General features: G+C 54.0%; 2 protein-coding genes and 1 long non-coding RNA gene across 7 annotated transcripts in view; 1 reads left to right on the forward strand and 2 right to left on the reverse strand.

Moving 5' to 3' along the window:
• Window positions 1–3,786, reverse strand: Srm (spermidine synthase). The gene is made up of 8 exons (XM_005317447.4): window positions 3,529–3,786; window positions 2,903–3,023; window positions 2,402–2,494; window positions 1,500–1,653; window positions 772–855; window positions 556–701; window positions 356–478; window positions 1–278 (listed from the first exon to the last, which is right to left on the reverse strand). The coding sequence occupies exons 1-8, from the start codon at window positions 3,678–3,680 to the stop codon at window positions 258–260; spliced, it is 894 nt and encodes a 297-aa protein (XP_005317504.1). The 5' UTR covers window positions 3,681–3,786; the 3' UTR covers window positions 1–257.
• LOC120890628 (uncharacterized) lies at window positions 2,963–11,184 on the forward strand. Its single transcript, XR_005734951.2, has 3 exons — window positions 2,963–3,103; window positions 8,924–9,062; window positions 9,247–11,184. It is a non-coding gene; the product is annotated as an uncharacterized LOC120890628 (long non-coding RNA).
• Exosc10 (exosome component 10) overlaps window positions 9,594–17,228 on the reverse strand; it is a 22,850-nt gene continuing 15,215 nt past the window's right edge. For 2 of the 5 annotated variants that reach the window (XM_040287917.2, XM_013364401.4), the window contains exons 18-24: window positions 15,651–15,746; window positions 15,347–15,421; window positions 14,179–14,266; window positions 13,129–13,202; window positions 12,035–12,206; window positions 11,375–11,436; window positions 9,594–10,452 (exon numbers count right to left, since the gene is read on the reverse strand). In XM_040287917.2, coding sequence (XP_040143851.2) covers window positions 10,270–10,452; window positions 11,375–11,436; window positions 12,035–12,206; window positions 13,129–13,202; window positions 14,179–14,266; window positions 15,347–15,421; window positions 15,651–15,746 — 750 coding nt within the window. In that variant the 3' untranslated portion in view covers window positions 9,594–10,269. Of the gene's footprint in view, window positions 10,453–11,374; window positions 11,437–12,034; window positions 12,207–12,360; window positions 12,947–13,128; window positions 13,203–14,178; window positions 14,267–15,346; window positions 15,422–15,650; window positions 15,747–17,228 lie in introns of those variants that run through there. The other 3 variants (XM_005317448.5, XM_021733423.3, XM_078025276.1) reach the window with 3 other exon arrangements.

Raw genomic sequence — 17,228 nt, forward strand, 5'->3', positions numbered from 1 at the left:
TTTGTTATAAATACGCGTGTTTGCTGAGGGGCGAGAGGGCCGAGGCGCGTCTGTACAGAGCTGGTCTGGGCTTGGGCGGAACGCCAGAGAGACAGACAGACAGAGTGCCCAGCAGGGCAGGCCGGGCAGCATTCCGGGGCCTGTAACACTTGGTCGGTGGGCGAGAGCTGGCGGGGGTCGGGTCCGCGCTGCGGCCTGGGCACGCTGGAGACGCCCCGTCCAGCCCGCGGTCCTGGGCGGCACTGCAGCGGCTCCGGTCAGCGCACGTCGTTCAGGGCCTGGTAGGACAGGGGGCCGTCAGGGGACGCTCAGGGCTGCGCGGCACCAGGCGGCTCCGGAGCCCGGCGGCGCTCACCTTGCGGGCGAACTCGGGCAGCACGAAGGCGGCGCGGTGCACGTCCGCGTTGTAGTAGCGCAGCGCCATGTGCTCCACCTGCGCCGGCGACAGCGGCCGCGCCGGCTCCCGGAAGTTGGTGCTCTGGGGACCCAGGACACAGGGCATCAAGGCGGGGCTCTGCCCACCGGCGCCCGCCCTGGGGGCAGCCGCCAGCTCACCGGGTTTTTGCTGCAGAGCATGAATCCGATTTGGCCGCTGGGGTAGGTGGGGATGGAGCAGTAGGCGTAGGCCACCACCGGGAAGAGGGACTTGCAGAACTGCCGCATCTCCTTGATGAGGTCCAGGTGCAGCCACTGGCACTCGCCTGGGGGAGGCCCACAGCGTCAGCCCGCAGGGCCACCCCCCCCTGCCCCCTCAGCTCCCGGCAGCCTCACCCTGGCAGCAGAGGATGCCGTCCTCCTTGAGCGCCGTCTTCATGAGCTGGTAGTAGGATTCCTTGAAGAGGCTCTCCGCGGGGCCTTCAGGGAGGGGGTGGACACATGGCTGAGACCTCGGGGCCACCCACTGCCACCTCAACACAGGCCCTCACAGCTGCCCAGAGGTGGAGCTCACATTGGAACCCAGGTCCGTGGCATTCAGGCCCTGGCCAGGCAAGGTGAGGCTCACCCCCTCGGCATGTGAAGGGCCCTCTACTTAATCAGTCCCATTCTGGGGGGATTCTTGTGGTCAGAAAAACACTCTAGCCTTGGTTTTAGACTAGAACCTGTGGGGCGTGGTGGTGCACGCCTGTAATCCCCGCTGCTCAGGAGGCTGAGGCAAGAGGATGGGAGTTCAAAGCCAGCCTCAGCAAAAGTGAGGCGCTAGGTAACTCAGTGAGACCCTGTCTCTAAATAAAATACAAAATAGGGCTGGGGATGTGGCTCAGTGGCCAAGTGCCCCCAAGTTCAATCTCTGGTATCCCCTCCCCCCAAAAAAGACTAGAACTCATTCTCCACCCAATGTAGGCCAGTCAAGGGCAGAGGGGAGGCCAAGGAAGAAACTGGACCCTCAGTGGGCCAATGTCTGATCCCCACTCTCAGGTCCCCAGACTTGTGAACTTGGGGCAGTGGCCTGGTCTCTTCCCTCTTGTCAGGAGGGTGTGGAGGCCTCAGCCCTTGCTCACCCATGGGGTCCGAGGAATCGGTGATGATCACATCGAAGGCATCTTGGTTCTGTTTCATGAACTCAAAACCGTCGCCCACATGCAGGGTCAGCTTTGAGCTGGAGTAGCCAACAGCCATGCTCGGCAGGAACTTCTTGGAGACCTGGATGACATCCTGAGGAGGGAACAGGAAGGAGCAGGAAGGAAGTTGGGCTCTGGAGCTAGTCGAGTGGGACTCCTAGGAGTACTTCTGGGAGCCTGGTCACCTTGGACAAGCCCTTCCTTTTTGGAACCTCAGTGTCCACACCTTTAAAATGGGGAGAACTCTGGCACACAGCTCCTCATGAGAACGGGGTGCTGGCTCTTGCCTGCAGCTCAGACCTCATCTCCCACTATCCCTGTCCCCTCCCCACAGGCCAACTACCCCAGCTGCACAGCTTGCTTCCCATTTCAGAGGTGGCAGCGCCAGACCCTGGCCGCAAGAACCCTGTTTATCTCCACCCCACCAGCGGCTTCTGCTCAGGCTCCAGCTTAAATGCTGCACCGGGAGGCCTATCCCAATTACCCTGCACTCTTGAGCCTGTGTCTTCCCGCCTCCACCACACTCTCTGGCCCTGTCAAGCCTTATCACATCCCCCTCTGAGGTCTTCTCCAACTTGTAACTTCATCGCCCAGGGTAAAGGACACCCCTGTCTACTACTGGACCCCAGCACCTCCAGCAATACCCAGCAGAGTCAATGAGCACTAAAAACAGGCCCAGTATAAAGAATCCTACTAACTGGAAGTGTCCCGAACCTATTAAGAACTAGCGCGCGGAGCTCTGCGTGCCATTTTCCCACGGAATCCTCCCAGCAAGGTGCAGCACCGTGCCCAGGGAGCGCGGCCAGGTCTGGGTGAAGCGGGACAAGCAGGCACACACTCACCTCGTCGATCTCGCACTGGACCACAGACTCTACGGAGGGGTGCTTCACCACCTCCCGCAGGACGCCACCATCTCCGCCTCCGATGATCAGCACCTGGGGTGGGGGACAGTCAGATTCAGGGGCCCTGAAGGTCTGAGTGGCAAGGAGCAGGGCCACCCTACAGAACCATCTGGAGCAGGGGGTTCTGGGCTCTCCTGAGCCCAGAGCCGCCTGACTTCCTTCGCTACTCTCAGAAATGCCTTCCAGCCTCAGCAACCTGGCCAGGGCTGTCCCCGTTTCCTGGAAGCCCCTCCCAGGGTTGCTCTAAGGTTCAGGTCTCAGGGGGACTGCTCCCCAGAGGCAACGTCAGCCTCCGTCCACCCAGGGACTCCCCTCAGCCTTGCCAGCGCTTTCTGACAGGCCTCTAGGCAGCATGGGCCAGGCATGGGCATGTCCGGGGCCTCTTCTAGCCCAGCCCTGCTCCTCAGAACTCACGGCTAACTCCGGGCTGGAGCAGGGTACCTTTCGGGGGTTGGGATGGCTGCAGAGAGGCAGGTTGGCTATCATCTCTTGGTAGGAGAACTCGTCCCTCTCCGTGCACTGGATGACGCCATCCAGCACGAGCACGTTACCGTAGGTCTTACTGCGGGTGGAGTGACAGTCGGGGGCCTGAGTCTTCTGGGGTGAGGGAATGTGCCCCAACCCCGCCACAGGGTCTCAGGGGTAAGTAGAGAGGGTGACGCGTGGCGGGGATGGCAGGCCAGCCCACGGGGTGGGGTCTGGGGTGGGACTCGGGGTCTCCTCGGCTGACGTGTCCTGGGACTGACACGTGGAGCGTGGCGCACACTGGCTGCCTCCTGCCCGAGGCCTGCATGGAACGCCTCCCCCAGCCCCTGGGCACGGGTGCACGGCGGGGAGGGGACCAGGCAGGAGCAGGGCCTAGTTCCTAAGAACTTCTGACAGTTCTGCAGGGGGCGGGCGGCAGGCAGGGCGCTCGGGGGCGTCGGGAGGAGGAAGGCAGGACAGCGGCTCGGCCAGAAGGGGTGGCTGGGCCGGAATTAGGGCAGGACGAGGGCCGGCGGGGGTCAGAGCTTGCAAGGGTCCCGGAGCCGGGCAGCTGCGGTCTGGCTGGGAGCCGGTGGCGGTACCTGCGGAAGACAAGGATATCCTGGTACCGCGAGCGCCGGTGGTGGAGCAGCTGCTCCACCTGGAGCGACAGGGCCTGGCCAGGCCACAGGCTGCACGTCTCGCGGAACCAGCCCTCGCGGATGGCGGCGGGGCCGTCGGGGCCGGGCTCCATTGCGGGCGGCGCGGGGCGCGGGCCCGGGACTGCAGGCCGCGCGGAGCCGCAGCACAACGGGACCAGCTCCGCCCGCCGCCCGCGCCGCAACCTAACCCGGCCTGAGGGGCGGGGCCTGCCGATGGGGGGCGGAGCCCTAACCCTCCAATGGCGAAGCGGGAGCGGGCCCGCGGCGAATCGGCGGCGCGGCCTCGCCGGTCGCTCATTGGCAGCCAGTCCGCAGCGCGCCGCCGATTGGCTGAGGCGCGCGGTCCGTCGGCGACAGCACGGTAGTGCGGTCTGCTCCGGGGCCACGTGGGGCTCCGGCCGGGGCTGCGGCCGGGCGGTCCGGGTCGCGGGCGGGTTCCGGGGCGGGCTGCGCGGGCGGAAGGGGTCCGGGGTCTCTCCTCCGGCTTCGCGCAGGCCAGGCCCTGCTCCCTCGCAGGGGTCCGGAGGGGCCGAGGGCCGCCCGTCCAGGCCCGGGCGAGCGGCTGGGGGACTCCGGAGGGAAGGCGCGGAGCGTTGCGGCGCTGGGACCTGCTGGCGGGGGCTCCAGGCTGTGGGCAGCAGGAGCGGGCGCGGCGGCTACATTGTCAGACCAAGGGTTACGATGTTGCCGCGGCGGGAGTGGAATGTATCCTCCTGCGTCCGCAGGTGCGGCTCCGCGGTGGAGCCTCGGGTCCCGGGTTAGTTGGGGGCTCACGGAAGATTTTTTTTTTCTTTTAATTTGAAAGGTTCATCACAGCCTGCGACTTGATAAGCTGAATTTAGCCACTTCCCCTAGATTCCCTGCGTCTTGAACGGATGGCTGCCGAATAAGTTTTTTTTTTTTTTTCCTCTTCTAAATGAGTTTCTAAATTTACTGGGAGTGTCCAGGAAGAGTCCCAACACATGCATATTCAGCATCAGAAGACTGGCATGCTTTTTTCTTTTTGACACATTGGGTCTTGCCCTTTGAAGGGTGGGCGGGATTGTGCTGTTTTTATAAAAATGTCAAGGAACTCCTCAGAATCACATTAAGCATGCTAATTACCAAATATTAAATGCTAATTGCTCTCTGCGCAGTTCGAATGCCAAGGAAGGAGATGAAGCTGGTAATATGTTCTTCGGTCTTCGTGACAGTGTCAGTGATGTTTTTTTGACTGACATTTTATAGCCTCCACCTGGAGTGGGAGCACGTTCCCCCTCTCTCTTTTAGGCAAGCACTCTCCTACTGAGCTACATCCCTGCCTTTTCCATTTTATTTTAAGAGAGGGTCTTGCTAAATTGCCCAGGCTCATCTGGAACTTATGATCCTCCTGTCTCAGCCTCCCCAGGAGCTGGCATTACAGGTGTGTTCCACCACAACCGACTGACTTTCCGTTTCTGTAACTAGGATGAAGGGCACAATGTTGTGTATTAGTAGGTGCAACTTCAAGAGCAATATGGGCCTTGGCTGACTGCATGCTTCTAGAGGGATGTAAGCCAAGGCAGTTGAAGGATTGCTAGGAGACTGCCTGGCGCAGTGGCACACATCTGTAATTCCAGCAGCTCAGGAGCCTGAGGCAGGAGGATAGCAAGTTTGAAGTTAGCCTCAGCAATTTAATGAGACTATCTTAAAAAATAAAAAGGAGTGGGGATGTGGCTCAGAAGTAAAGAACCTCAGGGTTCAATCCCAGTCCTACCCCCAAACAAACAAAACCCCAAAACTCCCAGGAGACAGTTCCCATGGAGAACCTAAGGATAAGGTGGAGTCACTCTGCCCAGCTAGTAGAGTTGGTTCAGTCTGTACTTGGGAAAAGGTGTTTGCGTAGCCTGTACTTCCATCTAGACAGTCTTGCTTCTGGGCTGTAGAGATCAGTTTCCTTGTGTGTGTATCCTGAGCTGGACTAAGCTCCAGGAGCCTAGGGATGGTGTCTGTAGTTGGGAGGCACCATATGATGGGCTGAGTGAATGTCTGAGGCCCAGTATCCTATGGGCCAGTTGGCTTGGATTCCTATCTAGATGGTGCATGGCTGTGCCCATCCCATCCTAACAGGCTGAACAAAGCTGCCCCCATGTGGATTGTCCAGTGAGACTGTGACACCCTTTGCCCTCTGTGGAGCCTTGGCCTTCAGGCTAGAGTGTGCAAGAGTTGCACACACTTTTCAATTTCAAGAAATAAAGGCCCTGGAAAAGGTATTGACAAAATAGTCTCCAGATGGAGAGCACTAGATGCCACGCCAGATCATGAGAAGGAAAACCTGTGGTTTTGCCCTAAGTAGCCTCACTCCCATCTGAACCATAGACACTGAAAATCAGGAGAAAACCAGATTACCTATGAGACATTTCCCCCGATTCAGAGAAAGGAGCATGGGAGCTTAAGTGGTAAAGCATGGCTGGCTGGCTGATGGGGTCACTGTCCCAACCCCTAAGTGGTGGTAACTTTAAAGGGGAAGGAGGAAGGCGGGGAGAGGAGAGCCCATGGCCATTTTCCAAAGTAATGGTTTGATGGTTTCGGTGGGACTGCCACCAGGTGTCTCTGTCGTGGAGAGATTTATTAGGCAGTTGGCACTCAACAGAATCATCATGTGTTCATCCAGGCAAACAGCTGTGGCTGAGTGGGAACAAATTTGGCCATTACATGGTCTGGCTTGGTGGAAAATGCATCTGGCAAGTTATCTGAGCACAGGGAGCCAGAGCAGAGCCTCCCTGAGCCGGAGCCCTTCTGAGTGCTCCTTACCTCCAGCTGGGGGCCTCCAGATCCCTTCCCAGAGCATAGCCTGGGCCTCTGTGGTTGTCACCCAGCAGTTCCTGACAGGAGCACGAGGCTCCAGCAGGCTGAGCCACAGCTGCTCTCCAGCCCCTCCAAGGCTCTCATCTCCACCCCAGGCCTCCCATGGGCCAGTACTGCTTTGGAGACTCCGATCTGATTGCTTCTTCTTTTTTTTTTTTAATTTCTTTTTAGATGTTGATGGAACTTTATTTTATTTGTTTATTTATATGTGGTGCTGAGAATCAAATACAGTGTCTCACACATGCTAGGCAAGCACTCTACCACTGAGCCACAACCCCAGCCCTGATTGCTGACTTTTTTCTGCAAAAAGGGACTTTTTTTTTTTTTTTGTATTTGCTTTTTTATTACTGAGGATTGAACTCAGGGGCACTCAACCACTGAGCCACATCCCCAGCCCTTTTTTATATTTTATTTAGAGACTTGAGTTGCTTAGCACCTCGCTTTTGCTGAGGCTGGGTTTGAACTTGCAATCCTCCTGCCTCAGCCTCTCAAGCAGCTGGGATTACAGGCATGTGCCATTGTGCCCAGCAAAAAAGGGACATTTAAAAAGACCTAGTTGGCTGGGTGGCACATGCCTGTAATCTTAGTAACTTGGGAGGAGGCAGGAGGATCCCAAATTCGAGGCCAATCTGGGCAATTTAGCGAGGCCCTGTTTTTAAAACAATAATAAAATCCTCCTCCCGTCTCTGGCCCCATCTTAAAATGATAACACTGTCACAAAAACAAAACCAGCAAGGAGATCTTTCAAATAAAGGACCAGGAGTCATTTCAACAGACTTTTCATTCCTGTCTGCCCAGTGGGAGCCTGGTAACCACATGGCCAGGTCTGGGCCACTTACCTTCTGTTGGCCTGGGTGGTGCCAGACTGGCCTCCCTCAGGCTCCACAGGCCTGCGGTGCTGGCTCACCAAGTTCCCCAGGCTCCTTTCTTTACCCCTCACTGTCCAGATGCCTTCTTTAGGAAGCCCACCCTCAGGCTATCCTCAGTGGAAACCGTTTCTCACCTTTAAAAATTTCCATCCGTCCATTTTATTTAGTAGATTCTGCCATTTTTTGGCAGAGGCTGTGCTTTGTCCTTCAGTGTCTATTTTATTTTTACCAAATTTTGTACTCAGAATTCTGGATCTTTTGGTGGGCAAATGGATGACTGAAATACTAACATTTCTCAGGACCTCTTGCTGTGGCCATGTGACTAGGTTCTGGTCACTGGGAAGTGGAAAGAGGCTGGGTGCTCTTGGCTCCCTTCCAGCTGATTGGAATGATGATGTGATGGCTGGAGCCACTGGGTGGGGAGGAGGAAGTCCCGTGTTCAAACTGAGGGTGGCTTTCGTGAGCCACCATGCTGCCTCTGGACAAACCTTATTTACAAAGGGAAGAGAACATTTGTCTTGTTCTCAGAGTTTGACTTTCTTGTCACTTTCAACCAGCCTGATCCTAGCTGATACAAACCCCGGCCCATCTGCAGACAGGGCTGCTTTTTGCTGTCCTCCTGACAAGGAAGTCCTACTCTGAAGGGCCATAGCAGTGTGAGGCTTAATTTGGCCCAGAGCCTTCCCTGCCTGTGGCTGTCATGCTTAGTTGGCCCTCAATAATTTGTGAGAGAAATTTCAAAGAAAACGGTTCCTAATTTAAGTATTTGTGGTAACAAAAATAATGGTATTCTGTACTTTGTTGATTTCATTGTTTCAGTAAAATAAAATGTGGCTCAAGCGGTAGCGCGCTCGCCTGGCATGCGTGCGGCCCGGGTTCGATCCTCAGCACCACATACAAAGATGTTGTGTCCGCCGAGAACTAAAAAATAAATATTAAAAATTCTCTCTCTCTCTCTCTCTCTCTCCTCTCTTACTCTCTCTTAAAAAAAAAAAAAAGAACTCTTTAAAAAAAAAAAAGAAATCATCAGTTTTGGTCACAATTATGAAGTTCAATGTTGCATTCAGAATAGTATAAAATAGAGCTGGTGCAGCGGCTTGTGAGGCTGAGGCACGAGGATCACGAGTTCAAAGCCAGCCTCAGCAACTTAGCAAGGCCCTAAGCAACTCATTGAGACCTTGTTTCTAAATAAAGGGCTGGGATGTGGCTTAGTGGTTAAGTACCCCCCCCCACACACAAAGTACAAAGCAAATTAATGGAAACCTACATGTTTGATTATGAGGGTTGGCTTTAGAATGAGAAATACCTTATAAACTTTAAAGGTGAAAAACAAAAGGAACTTAAACCCAAGGCTGTAAATTTAAAAATATGAGAGACTGGCTCAGGACCCACTGAAGATGACCCAAATATGCAGATGAAATGATGTGTATCCTCTTAGAACCCACACATCCTGCTGTGTACATTTCTGGAGGGCTGGGTCAGGGCCTCCTGTATGCTGGGCACGTGCTCTACCATTGAGCTACATCCCAGCCCATCTTGTATACCCAAATCATCTCCAGGTTACAGATAAAACCTAATTTATGTAAATAAAAGCCCACTGCTTGGTATGGGTATAATTAAAAAAAAATTTTCCCTCCCAGGCCGCCTGAGCTCATGGACATGGAACCCATGGCTATGGAAGACGCCCTACGACTGTGCATCTGCACCCACAGGAAATACACAACACCCGGCGATTCAATTTCTTGTTTGCATTTTTCTGTGCCATCCACATTTGCTACGGTAAACATGCTTTCCTCTTGTTTTTGCAGTGCTGGGGATTGAATCCAGGCCCCTGCACATACGAGGCGAGTGCTCTACCTCTGAGCTACTTCCCCCCAGCCCAATGTTACTTCTTTTATAATCAGGAAAAGACAAAGTTTTTTTTTTTTTTGTTGTTGTTTATTTATTTTTTTCTTTCTTAAAGGAAGAGAAAGGAACAGAGATCAAGTTCTCCAGAAGCCACACTGGCTCCAGGGCACTCCAGCCCCTCTTTGCAACGGCGTACCACAGCTTCACCCACATTATCCCAAAGCCCAGATGGGTCAGAGGCCCACAGAACCCTCCTAAGGCGAGCAACACCTCACTCTTTTGAGTCACAGGCTGTTCTCCTGTGTTACTCCCTCGGGGGTTCTGGCTTTCTCTAGAAATCACAGTGACCTTTCAGGGCACTCTCCTCTCTCACGGACAGCTGAGGGTGGTGGCGTGAACAGGACGGGGCCTGTCCTTCCTGCCAGGGCTACGATGGCAGCAAAAGAAGAGTCAGGAACCAGCTTTCTTCCAGAAGGAATTAGTTTTAATGGTTTAAAAATGCATTTATATAAAAGCAGCACCACCATTTGGTGCTTCCAGTCCCTGGGGTCCCAAGGGTCTCTTCCAGCACTATCTCTTTGGCCAGTTGTACCTAAAGCCTCTGCAGAGACAGTAGGAAAACAGAGTTACTTCTTCCAGAGTGGCTGACAGTTGGGTCTCAGCTGCTTTATACAACACATAACCCTCTAGAAGGCAGAACTGAAGAATGGCTTGCTTGGGCCCTGGGGACTGAGCTGGATGGCAGTTTTTTGGGGTGGCAGGGGCAGAGTGCGGGGCCCACAGCGATGGCCGAGGCCCTGAGCAGAATTTTTCCTGTGCCAGGGCCCAACCTCAGGTACTACTCTGGTATCATCTGGATTTCACACTCTTAACTACAACATTCTTCAGCAATGACAACCCACATTTGCCGATTTTTTCTTTCTTTCCTAAGAAACAGGCTGACCTAAGAAAATTTCATACATATTTGCTCTGTCTGAGGTGACCTCAGGAAACTAAACAGGAAAGAGCAAAGAATAAGGGGTCTGAATGCTGGGATGCAGTAAATAGCCATATGACACGTGGCACATAGCGAATCACGTCCCCTCCTGTTTTTCAAGTGACAAAGAGAGGCCTGGCTGTGGAGAAAGCCTCTGCTCTTCTAGACAAAGCCCTCTGAACTGTGCTCTGCTGCAGGTACCCAAGCGCAACAGGGAGGGTGCTTTCCTGCTGGGCTCCAGGGCCCTCGCCTGGCTGCTTCCACATACCTGTCTGATTTTCCAGTTGGAAAGGACATGCTTTTGTTTCCCACTGACTGTTTCAGTTTTTTGGCTGCAAAGCACTTCTGAAAAGATAAGAGATGTTGAAGGTGGGGGACAACCTTGACCAGCAGAGGAGAACACCCAACTCATATGGCTAGGGAGAGGGGGTACCCAGCACATGGGTGAGCCCTGGTTTCCAGCAGTGGGCACACCTGTGCACTTCAAGACACAGCTAGGGCAGGAACAGGAGGCTCTCTGCACAGCCCTGCTCCCACATGCCAGCCCCACTGGGCCTGGACCCCACAGGGGGTACACACTGGCCATACTGGCACCCAAAGGGGTGCTTCTGACCTGAAGCTAGAATTCCCATGGCTACCTGGCACGGTGGTGCACGCCTGTAATCCCAGTGGCTCGGAATGCTGAGGCTAGAGGATCTTGAGTTCAAAGCCAACCTTAGCCACTTAACGAAGTCCTAAGCAACTTAGTAAGACTGTCTCAAAATAAAATATAACAAGGGCTCGTGCCCCTGGGTTAAAAAAAAAAAAAAAATTCCCATGGCTGCAAAGAGAAAAACTGCATGCCAGGCTGGGTGGGGGCCATGCCTGTAACCCCAGCGGCATGGGAGTCTGAAGTAGGAAGGAGGAGGATCACAAGTTCAAAATCAGTCTCAGCAAAACTGAGACACTAAGCAACTCAGTGAGACCTGTTTCTAAATAAAATACAAAATAGGGTTGGGAGGTGGCTCAGTGGCTGAGTGCCCTTATTCAATCCCCGGTAAACCCCCTACCCCACAGAAAAAAAAAAAAAAAAGACAACAAATAACTGCACGCCATCTTTTACAGCCACTTAAAAAAAATGGCAGAAACACCTGCTGGGTGCCGTCTCCCCTGGGAAGGAAGGAGCAGGAGAAGCCACAGAGGAAGAGGACTGCTGGATGGAGCACCCTCCCAGCAGAGGGGCTGAACCAAGACTGCGGGGAGCGCAGCGCTCCTGGTGCGGCCTTACCTTGCCAGACACGGCTTGCTTACTGGGGTCAAACTGGGAGGAAGGTTTGGGTTTGCTGTCTCCTGCAAGGTAAGAGATGAGGCCAGCGCTGAGGCAAGGAGCTTATGACAGGGCCCGCCCGGGGTTCAGAATGCTGGCGGCCAGCCTGCCACCTGCTTTGCGATGACATAAGTTAATGTTTCCAATCGCTGCTGCTGAGACCAGGCTTAGTTCTCACAGACCTGTTTCCAGGCTGTTAGGGGCAGGTGGCTCCTCTGACATCAAGATCCAGCGCCATAGGTAGGCACAGGGGCTCCTGATGAAGTCCCCATGTGGACTGTCCTGCTCTCTTGCTCCTCCAAGGGCTATGTTGCCCTGGAGGCAGCTAGAGGGAGCCAGGAGTTTGGGCTTCAGGTGCTTTCAATCAACAATAGCTGTGAGTGTGTCTATGTGTGTGCGTGTGTGTGTTCTGGGTACAAGTGACTGTGAGAAAGGACGAAGCCATTAGTCACACGGAGGGCTGAGAGCTAGTTCTGGGGAAGGGGACTTCTGGCGGTCACTGGCCACGGCCACGTCCTGGGCAGGGCTTGCTGTGCCTAAACTGTGCCTTCTTCACTGGACAGCTTCCTCCCACCTCGCATGGCCAGATGTCCCAGAGTGGGGCCCCAGTCCTGTCCTCACCAGCAAAAGCCTTGAAGTCCGACTGGCTGTAGTCAAAAGGGGTAAAATCTTTTTCTGTTGGATCTGAGTCCTTTGGCTTCTTGGAAGTCTTGAGTCGTTTCTTCTCCTGTTTCTGCTCCAGGGTCCTCGGGTCGCTTGTTGTTCGCTCTCTCTTCTTAGCAACATGCTCTAGCTGCAGGGCGAGCACACCCGGGGAGGGAAGCAGGAAGTGCCTGAGAGGGGAAGACCTGCCGCTTCGGTGACAGGTGAGGAGGGCCTAGGAATGCCTGGGCCACAGGTTGGATTTCTGGGGGAACATCTACACATTATATGATGGGGCACCTTAGGATGGGGCCCAAGTCTAAACACCAGAATCATTTGTTTCATTTTCTTTTCTGCAGTAGAAGGAGTGAGCCTACTGCAGAGGGCTCCAGGCATGCCCCCCCACCCCGCCCCCCGCCCTCTTCTGTGCTTCCTATGCCCCTATGCACATAGTTCAACGGGACTGGACACAGTATGCTAAACCATTTTTGGCACAAGCCAAGGTTCGAAGGTGTGGAATGTTCCCCTGTGGTGGTGTGTGCCTGCTCAGGGAGTTTGGATTTGGGAGCATTTTAGATTTGGATATCAGGTTGGGAGGCTCAATCTCTATCAGCTGGGGACTCAGCTGCCTGTATCATATCAACATGGGTTTGGTGGGCGGGGGAGGCCATGGCTGGGTACGAGCAGCCTGGCACTTCAGGACACTCTCATTTGGCTAGTGCCAGCAGGAACAAGTTCCTACCTGGACAGTGATGTCAGTCAATAAGAAAGGCAGGGGTTAGAATTCCAGAGTGCTCTGGGGGTGGTGAGAATGAAGCATTTCCTGGGGCCACACTGCCACCCACAGAAGGGCCTTCTGGCAGATTTGCTATCAGTAGCAGGAGGCGCCATCTAAGGGAAAGGACAGCATCAACCTGCTTGAGGGGAGATGAGGCAGGCACCAGCTGAGGAGCCAAGGTGCCGGGAGTCACCACTTCCTCTGATGCACAGGGGACCCCTCCTCAGATGATCAGGGAGAGCCTGACCGCAACAGGGCGTCCTGTTTCTCACAGGTAAGAGAAGCCAGCACATACCACTGCCTGCTGGCGCACAGAGGTGGCCTGCTCCGCTGCGGCTTTGTACTCTTCCTTTGCCTGTTCCCGGGCAGCTGCAAGAAAGAACAGTCCGTGGAGCTGCCGACCCGGAGCCAGCTCTCCAGCCCTGGCGGTGAGCACAGCTGCCCTCCTGCCCACCGGCCCCTGCAGCGGGCTCATCTTGGCTGATCTTCTCACCTGCACCTGGGCGCTCAATCCCATGTTCCCACCTGCCTGCTCCTCTCCCATGAATCCAGGCCAAATACCCAGCAGTGTCCCTGACACCTCCCTGAGGATGCCGGGTAGGATCACAGCCCTCTGCAGGGCCAGAACCAAAACCTCCTCTCTTGAACCAACTCCTCTGCTGTCTCCATCTTTCCAACTGCTCTGGACAAAACCCTCTGGCATCTAAGGCTCCTCCTTCATGTCATTTGCCACATCCAACTCACTGCATATCGGGGTCCAAACAACCCCTCCCCTCCTGCATACCTGGTCCCTGGGTGTCTCCCAGCAGGTCCCGCCTTCCCTCTACCACCCACTGCAACATGACAGTCCGAGGGACCGGCAACACATCAGCCCCTCTGCTGCTTCCCAACCCACTCAGGGTGAAAGCGGGTCTTTCCCATGCCCTGCCTGGGGTCCCGTCTTCTGCCCCTCTTCCCAGCCTCTGTGCTGCTGCTATGGGCAGCCTTGGCACTCCTTGAGAATGCTCAGGAAGCTGCCACCTGGGCCCTGGGACTTGCTGCGAGGTCAAGGCTGGGCCAGACCCTCCTCCCCTAATCGCTCCAGGACTTGGCTCAATGTCACATTGGTTAGGCTGCCTGCTCCAGCCACGGCCGAGTGGCGGCTGCACCACTTTCCTCGCCTCCCGGCTTTCCCCAGAAACACATTTACTGTCTACTGTCCATTCTGCCGAGGCAGGCTGCCTGAGGCGGGACTGGGCCTGTCGTGGTCACTGTTCTTTCACACTTTGTGGAACGACTGAGTCAAGTGCCTGACGTGCGAGGGCTGTCCTTATCAAACACTGCGTTTACAAGGAAGTGAGGCTACCTGTTTGCTCAGCTGCCTTCTTCTTGGCAGTTTCTTTAGGTTCTTTTTGTACCTGAACCTGGCTGGCCAGCTTCCAACGGTTGCTGATCTATAATGAAAACAGACAAGGCAAAAACACTCCCAGCGCAGCCATCTCAGAGCGCCTCCTCCACGAGGCAGGGGTGGGCACGCTGACCTACCAGCGCCACACGTTCCAAGCCAGAAGTTCCCCATCCAAGGACACAAAAACCAAGTTTCCTGCTGGCCTTTATTTATAAGATCCTTATTGACAAGGACAAAGTGCAACTGCATCCCCGGCGCTAGGCTAGAGGCTGCATACCCAGCAGCTCATTCCATGCCTTCGTCACACTGGGACAGAGCTACCATCACCACTATCCCTTCAGAGGCAAGGGAACAGGCCTGGGAGGCTCTGTGCCTTGGGAGGGACGTGATCAGGGAGTGGTGGAGCTGGGAGTCAAGGCAAGTTCTGCTGTTCTGTGTGACCTGCTGTCAGCTGTGGTGCTGGAACACATCTGGGTGATGCCACACAAGGGCAGCAAGCACAGACAGCTGCTCGTGCCACAATTAGCAGGAAGAAGGGAGAAGGCACAGCTCGACCTGACCCCCAACTCCAACACCTGTAGGTGGACCCTCAGCACCATGGCCAAGACCTGCTGACGTCTGTGCCGCCAAGGGGGGCCCTGGCCTTTGCTGTGAGAGTGGGGCTTCCACAGGGAGAAGGGGCTTTCAGTTACAGTGGAGGCAGGGGGTCTGAAAGCTTCAGCTGTGTTCTAAGAGCTGAGAGTGACGCACAGTGCAAAACTGCATCAAGCTGCACGTTAATGCTGTGCACACTTTTTACATTTTAAATCTCAGTTACGAACACCACAAGACAAAATCTTTTCTTGCAATGCTGGGGATGGAAACTAGGCCTCTCACATGCCAGGAGCCACAGACCAGTCCAAAACCTGTTTCTTAAGAGGTTTCCAAGTGTTTTGGAGAGCCTGAAGTCTACCTCTTGAAGCTTCTCTTCCTAGAAGCAATGCTTAGACAGAAAGGGCTTTTGCACCCACAGAAGATCTCAAGCCCATCCACATGGAACCTCTCTAAAACAGAAACCTAGCTTAAATAATTAAGAAGTCCCCTTTCTTTGTGAATTGCACTTAGAAAAGGTGCTGAATCCACTTACTTCATAGATCTTCGAGGAAGGATCGAGCTTTGCTGCCTGAGAGATGTGGCCCCGGTGCTCTAGTGAAGGCAGGAACTGTGGAAAGGGAGACAGTCGTGGGAACTGCTAGGAGATGGCACGTGGGCCCAGTCAGGGTGCTCACAAGACTGTTGCTGGGGTCACTTAGAAGGCCTTAACTCATAGTCCCAGCCAGGACGCTGAGGACAAGTGACAACTGGACTCACAGGCTTCCCTCCCCAGAGATCTGCTGTTTCTTTTCAGGTAAAAGGCACACCAGCCGGGAGCACATATGGCCAGGACTCACCATCCTAAATGGGTTTTCAAAGGACTCCATTATGTTCTGGGCTTTTTTCTGTGCAACTGTTAATGGACTCTTTCCATTTTCCTCAGCAGTAGGTTCCTACAGGGACAGACAAAACTCCAATCACTTATAACCATGACCATATGTGACATCAGGATGCAAACATGAGAAAAAGAACAACAGTGACATTAGTAATATCAGCTATTCCTTTAAGCCTTCCTGTGTACAAGGCCTTGTGCCTACAATAGCACCTCGTAGGGCTGCAAAACTAATCTGCTGAATTGATAAATTCTCCGTGTCCCCACAATCTATGAGGCACAAGGTACTGCTCTCGTCTCCCAGCCTCTCACTGAGGCCTGGAGCAGCTACGGAAGTCTTCCAGAGCCTTGTGGTTAGCAGTGGCAAGACAAAGATTTAACCCGACACCTTCCTGGCCCGAGAGCTTAAAGGCTTTTTTTGTGTGTAGTACTTGGGGATTGGACCCAGGGGTCCTCTACAATGTTTTTTTTTTTTTTTTTTTAAATCTTTATTTTTGTTTAGTTTTATGTGTTGCTGAGGATCGAACCCAAAGCCTCACACATGCAAGGCAAGCGCTCTATTGCTGAGCCCCAGCCCTCTCTAGTCTTCTTTACTTTTTTGAGACAAGGTCTGGCTAAATTGCTGAGGCTGGCCTTTGAACTTGTGATGCTCCTGCCTCAGCCTCCTCAGTTGCAAGGATTATAGGTGTGTACCCGCAGGCCGGGCTGGAGGTGTTAACTGACATAGGAAAGGTAATTATGGATCTTTATGGGAAATCAATTAAATTATGCTCCCCATTCTGCAGAGTCCTGGGAGACCACAGCCCCTTCTGACTAAACAGTACTTCCATGTCAATGCAGCCTGGAGTCTGCTCACACTCACTGCTGAGCCTCTGGACGGCTCATGCTATTATCTTGTGGTCAACTGAAGCTCCTAGGCTTCCCTGCCCTCTTCTGCAATGCTGGGAACTGAACCCAGGATTGAACATGTGCTCTGCAACTGAGCTACAACCCAGCCTGACTCTTTTCCCGTGAGCTGCCAAAGCAAGATCCCATCTAAATTCATGCAATTACGTTAAAAAGGAAGTGAAGTTCAAGGTAGTACATTTTACAAGAGACATTCATCTTGGCTTTGTCCAACATTCTGGCATGAAGGGATGACTACAAATTTACTCCTGTAACCTCCTAGTTTAGTTTTACCACTTAGTTTTTGTCATCTGAACATTTGGCAAGCTTGATGACTGTCTTTACCCAACAGGCAAGATTCTTCTCTCAGTTCTTTCTTTCTGAAAATCTCTTGTTCCCAGTACTCCACCTATTTTGGTGCCCAGAGTTGCCCCTGCATGTTCTGCTTGTATCTCCAGTTTTTTGAACACTCACCCATCCTGACCAGCTCATGTACTCAGCCTTCCTTCTGTGAGGAACCTGGAGCTCCAATCACTGGTGGAAACAAGGAGCCCAGGGGTGTGAGCAGGAAGGCTCTGTCACAGCTCAACATGTTCTGGGACCAGGGCCCTCCCCAGGTGAGTGACACGGAGTCTCCAAAACAGTGTCACTAACTGCT

This window comes from Ictidomys tridecemlineatus, chromosome 11 (assembly GCF_052094955.1).
Source record: "Ictidomys tridecemlineatus isolate mIctTri1 chromosome 11, mIctTri1.hap1, whole genome shotgun sequence".
Lineage (NCBI taxonomy): Eukaryota > Metazoa > Chordata > Mammalia > Rodentia > Sciuridae > Ictidomys > Ictidomys tridecemlineatus.

What these genes read in the sequence shown, in the direction of transcription:
- Srm (XM_005317447.4), bottom strand. Translation starts at nt 3,680, where the DNA reads ATGGAGCCCGGCCCCGACGGCCCCGCCGCCATCCGCGAGGGCTGGTTC. An exon ending in CGATTCCTCGGACCCCATGG is followed by an intron (nt 856 to 1,499) that starts GTGAGCAAGGGC and finishes CCCTCCCTGAAG; the next exon opens with GCCCCGCGGAGAGCCTCTTC. An exon ending in CGGCATCCTCTGCTGCCAGG is followed by an intron (nt 702 to 771) that starts GTGAGGCTGCCG and finishes GGCCTCCCCCAG; the next exon opens with GCGAGTGCCAGTGGCTGCAC.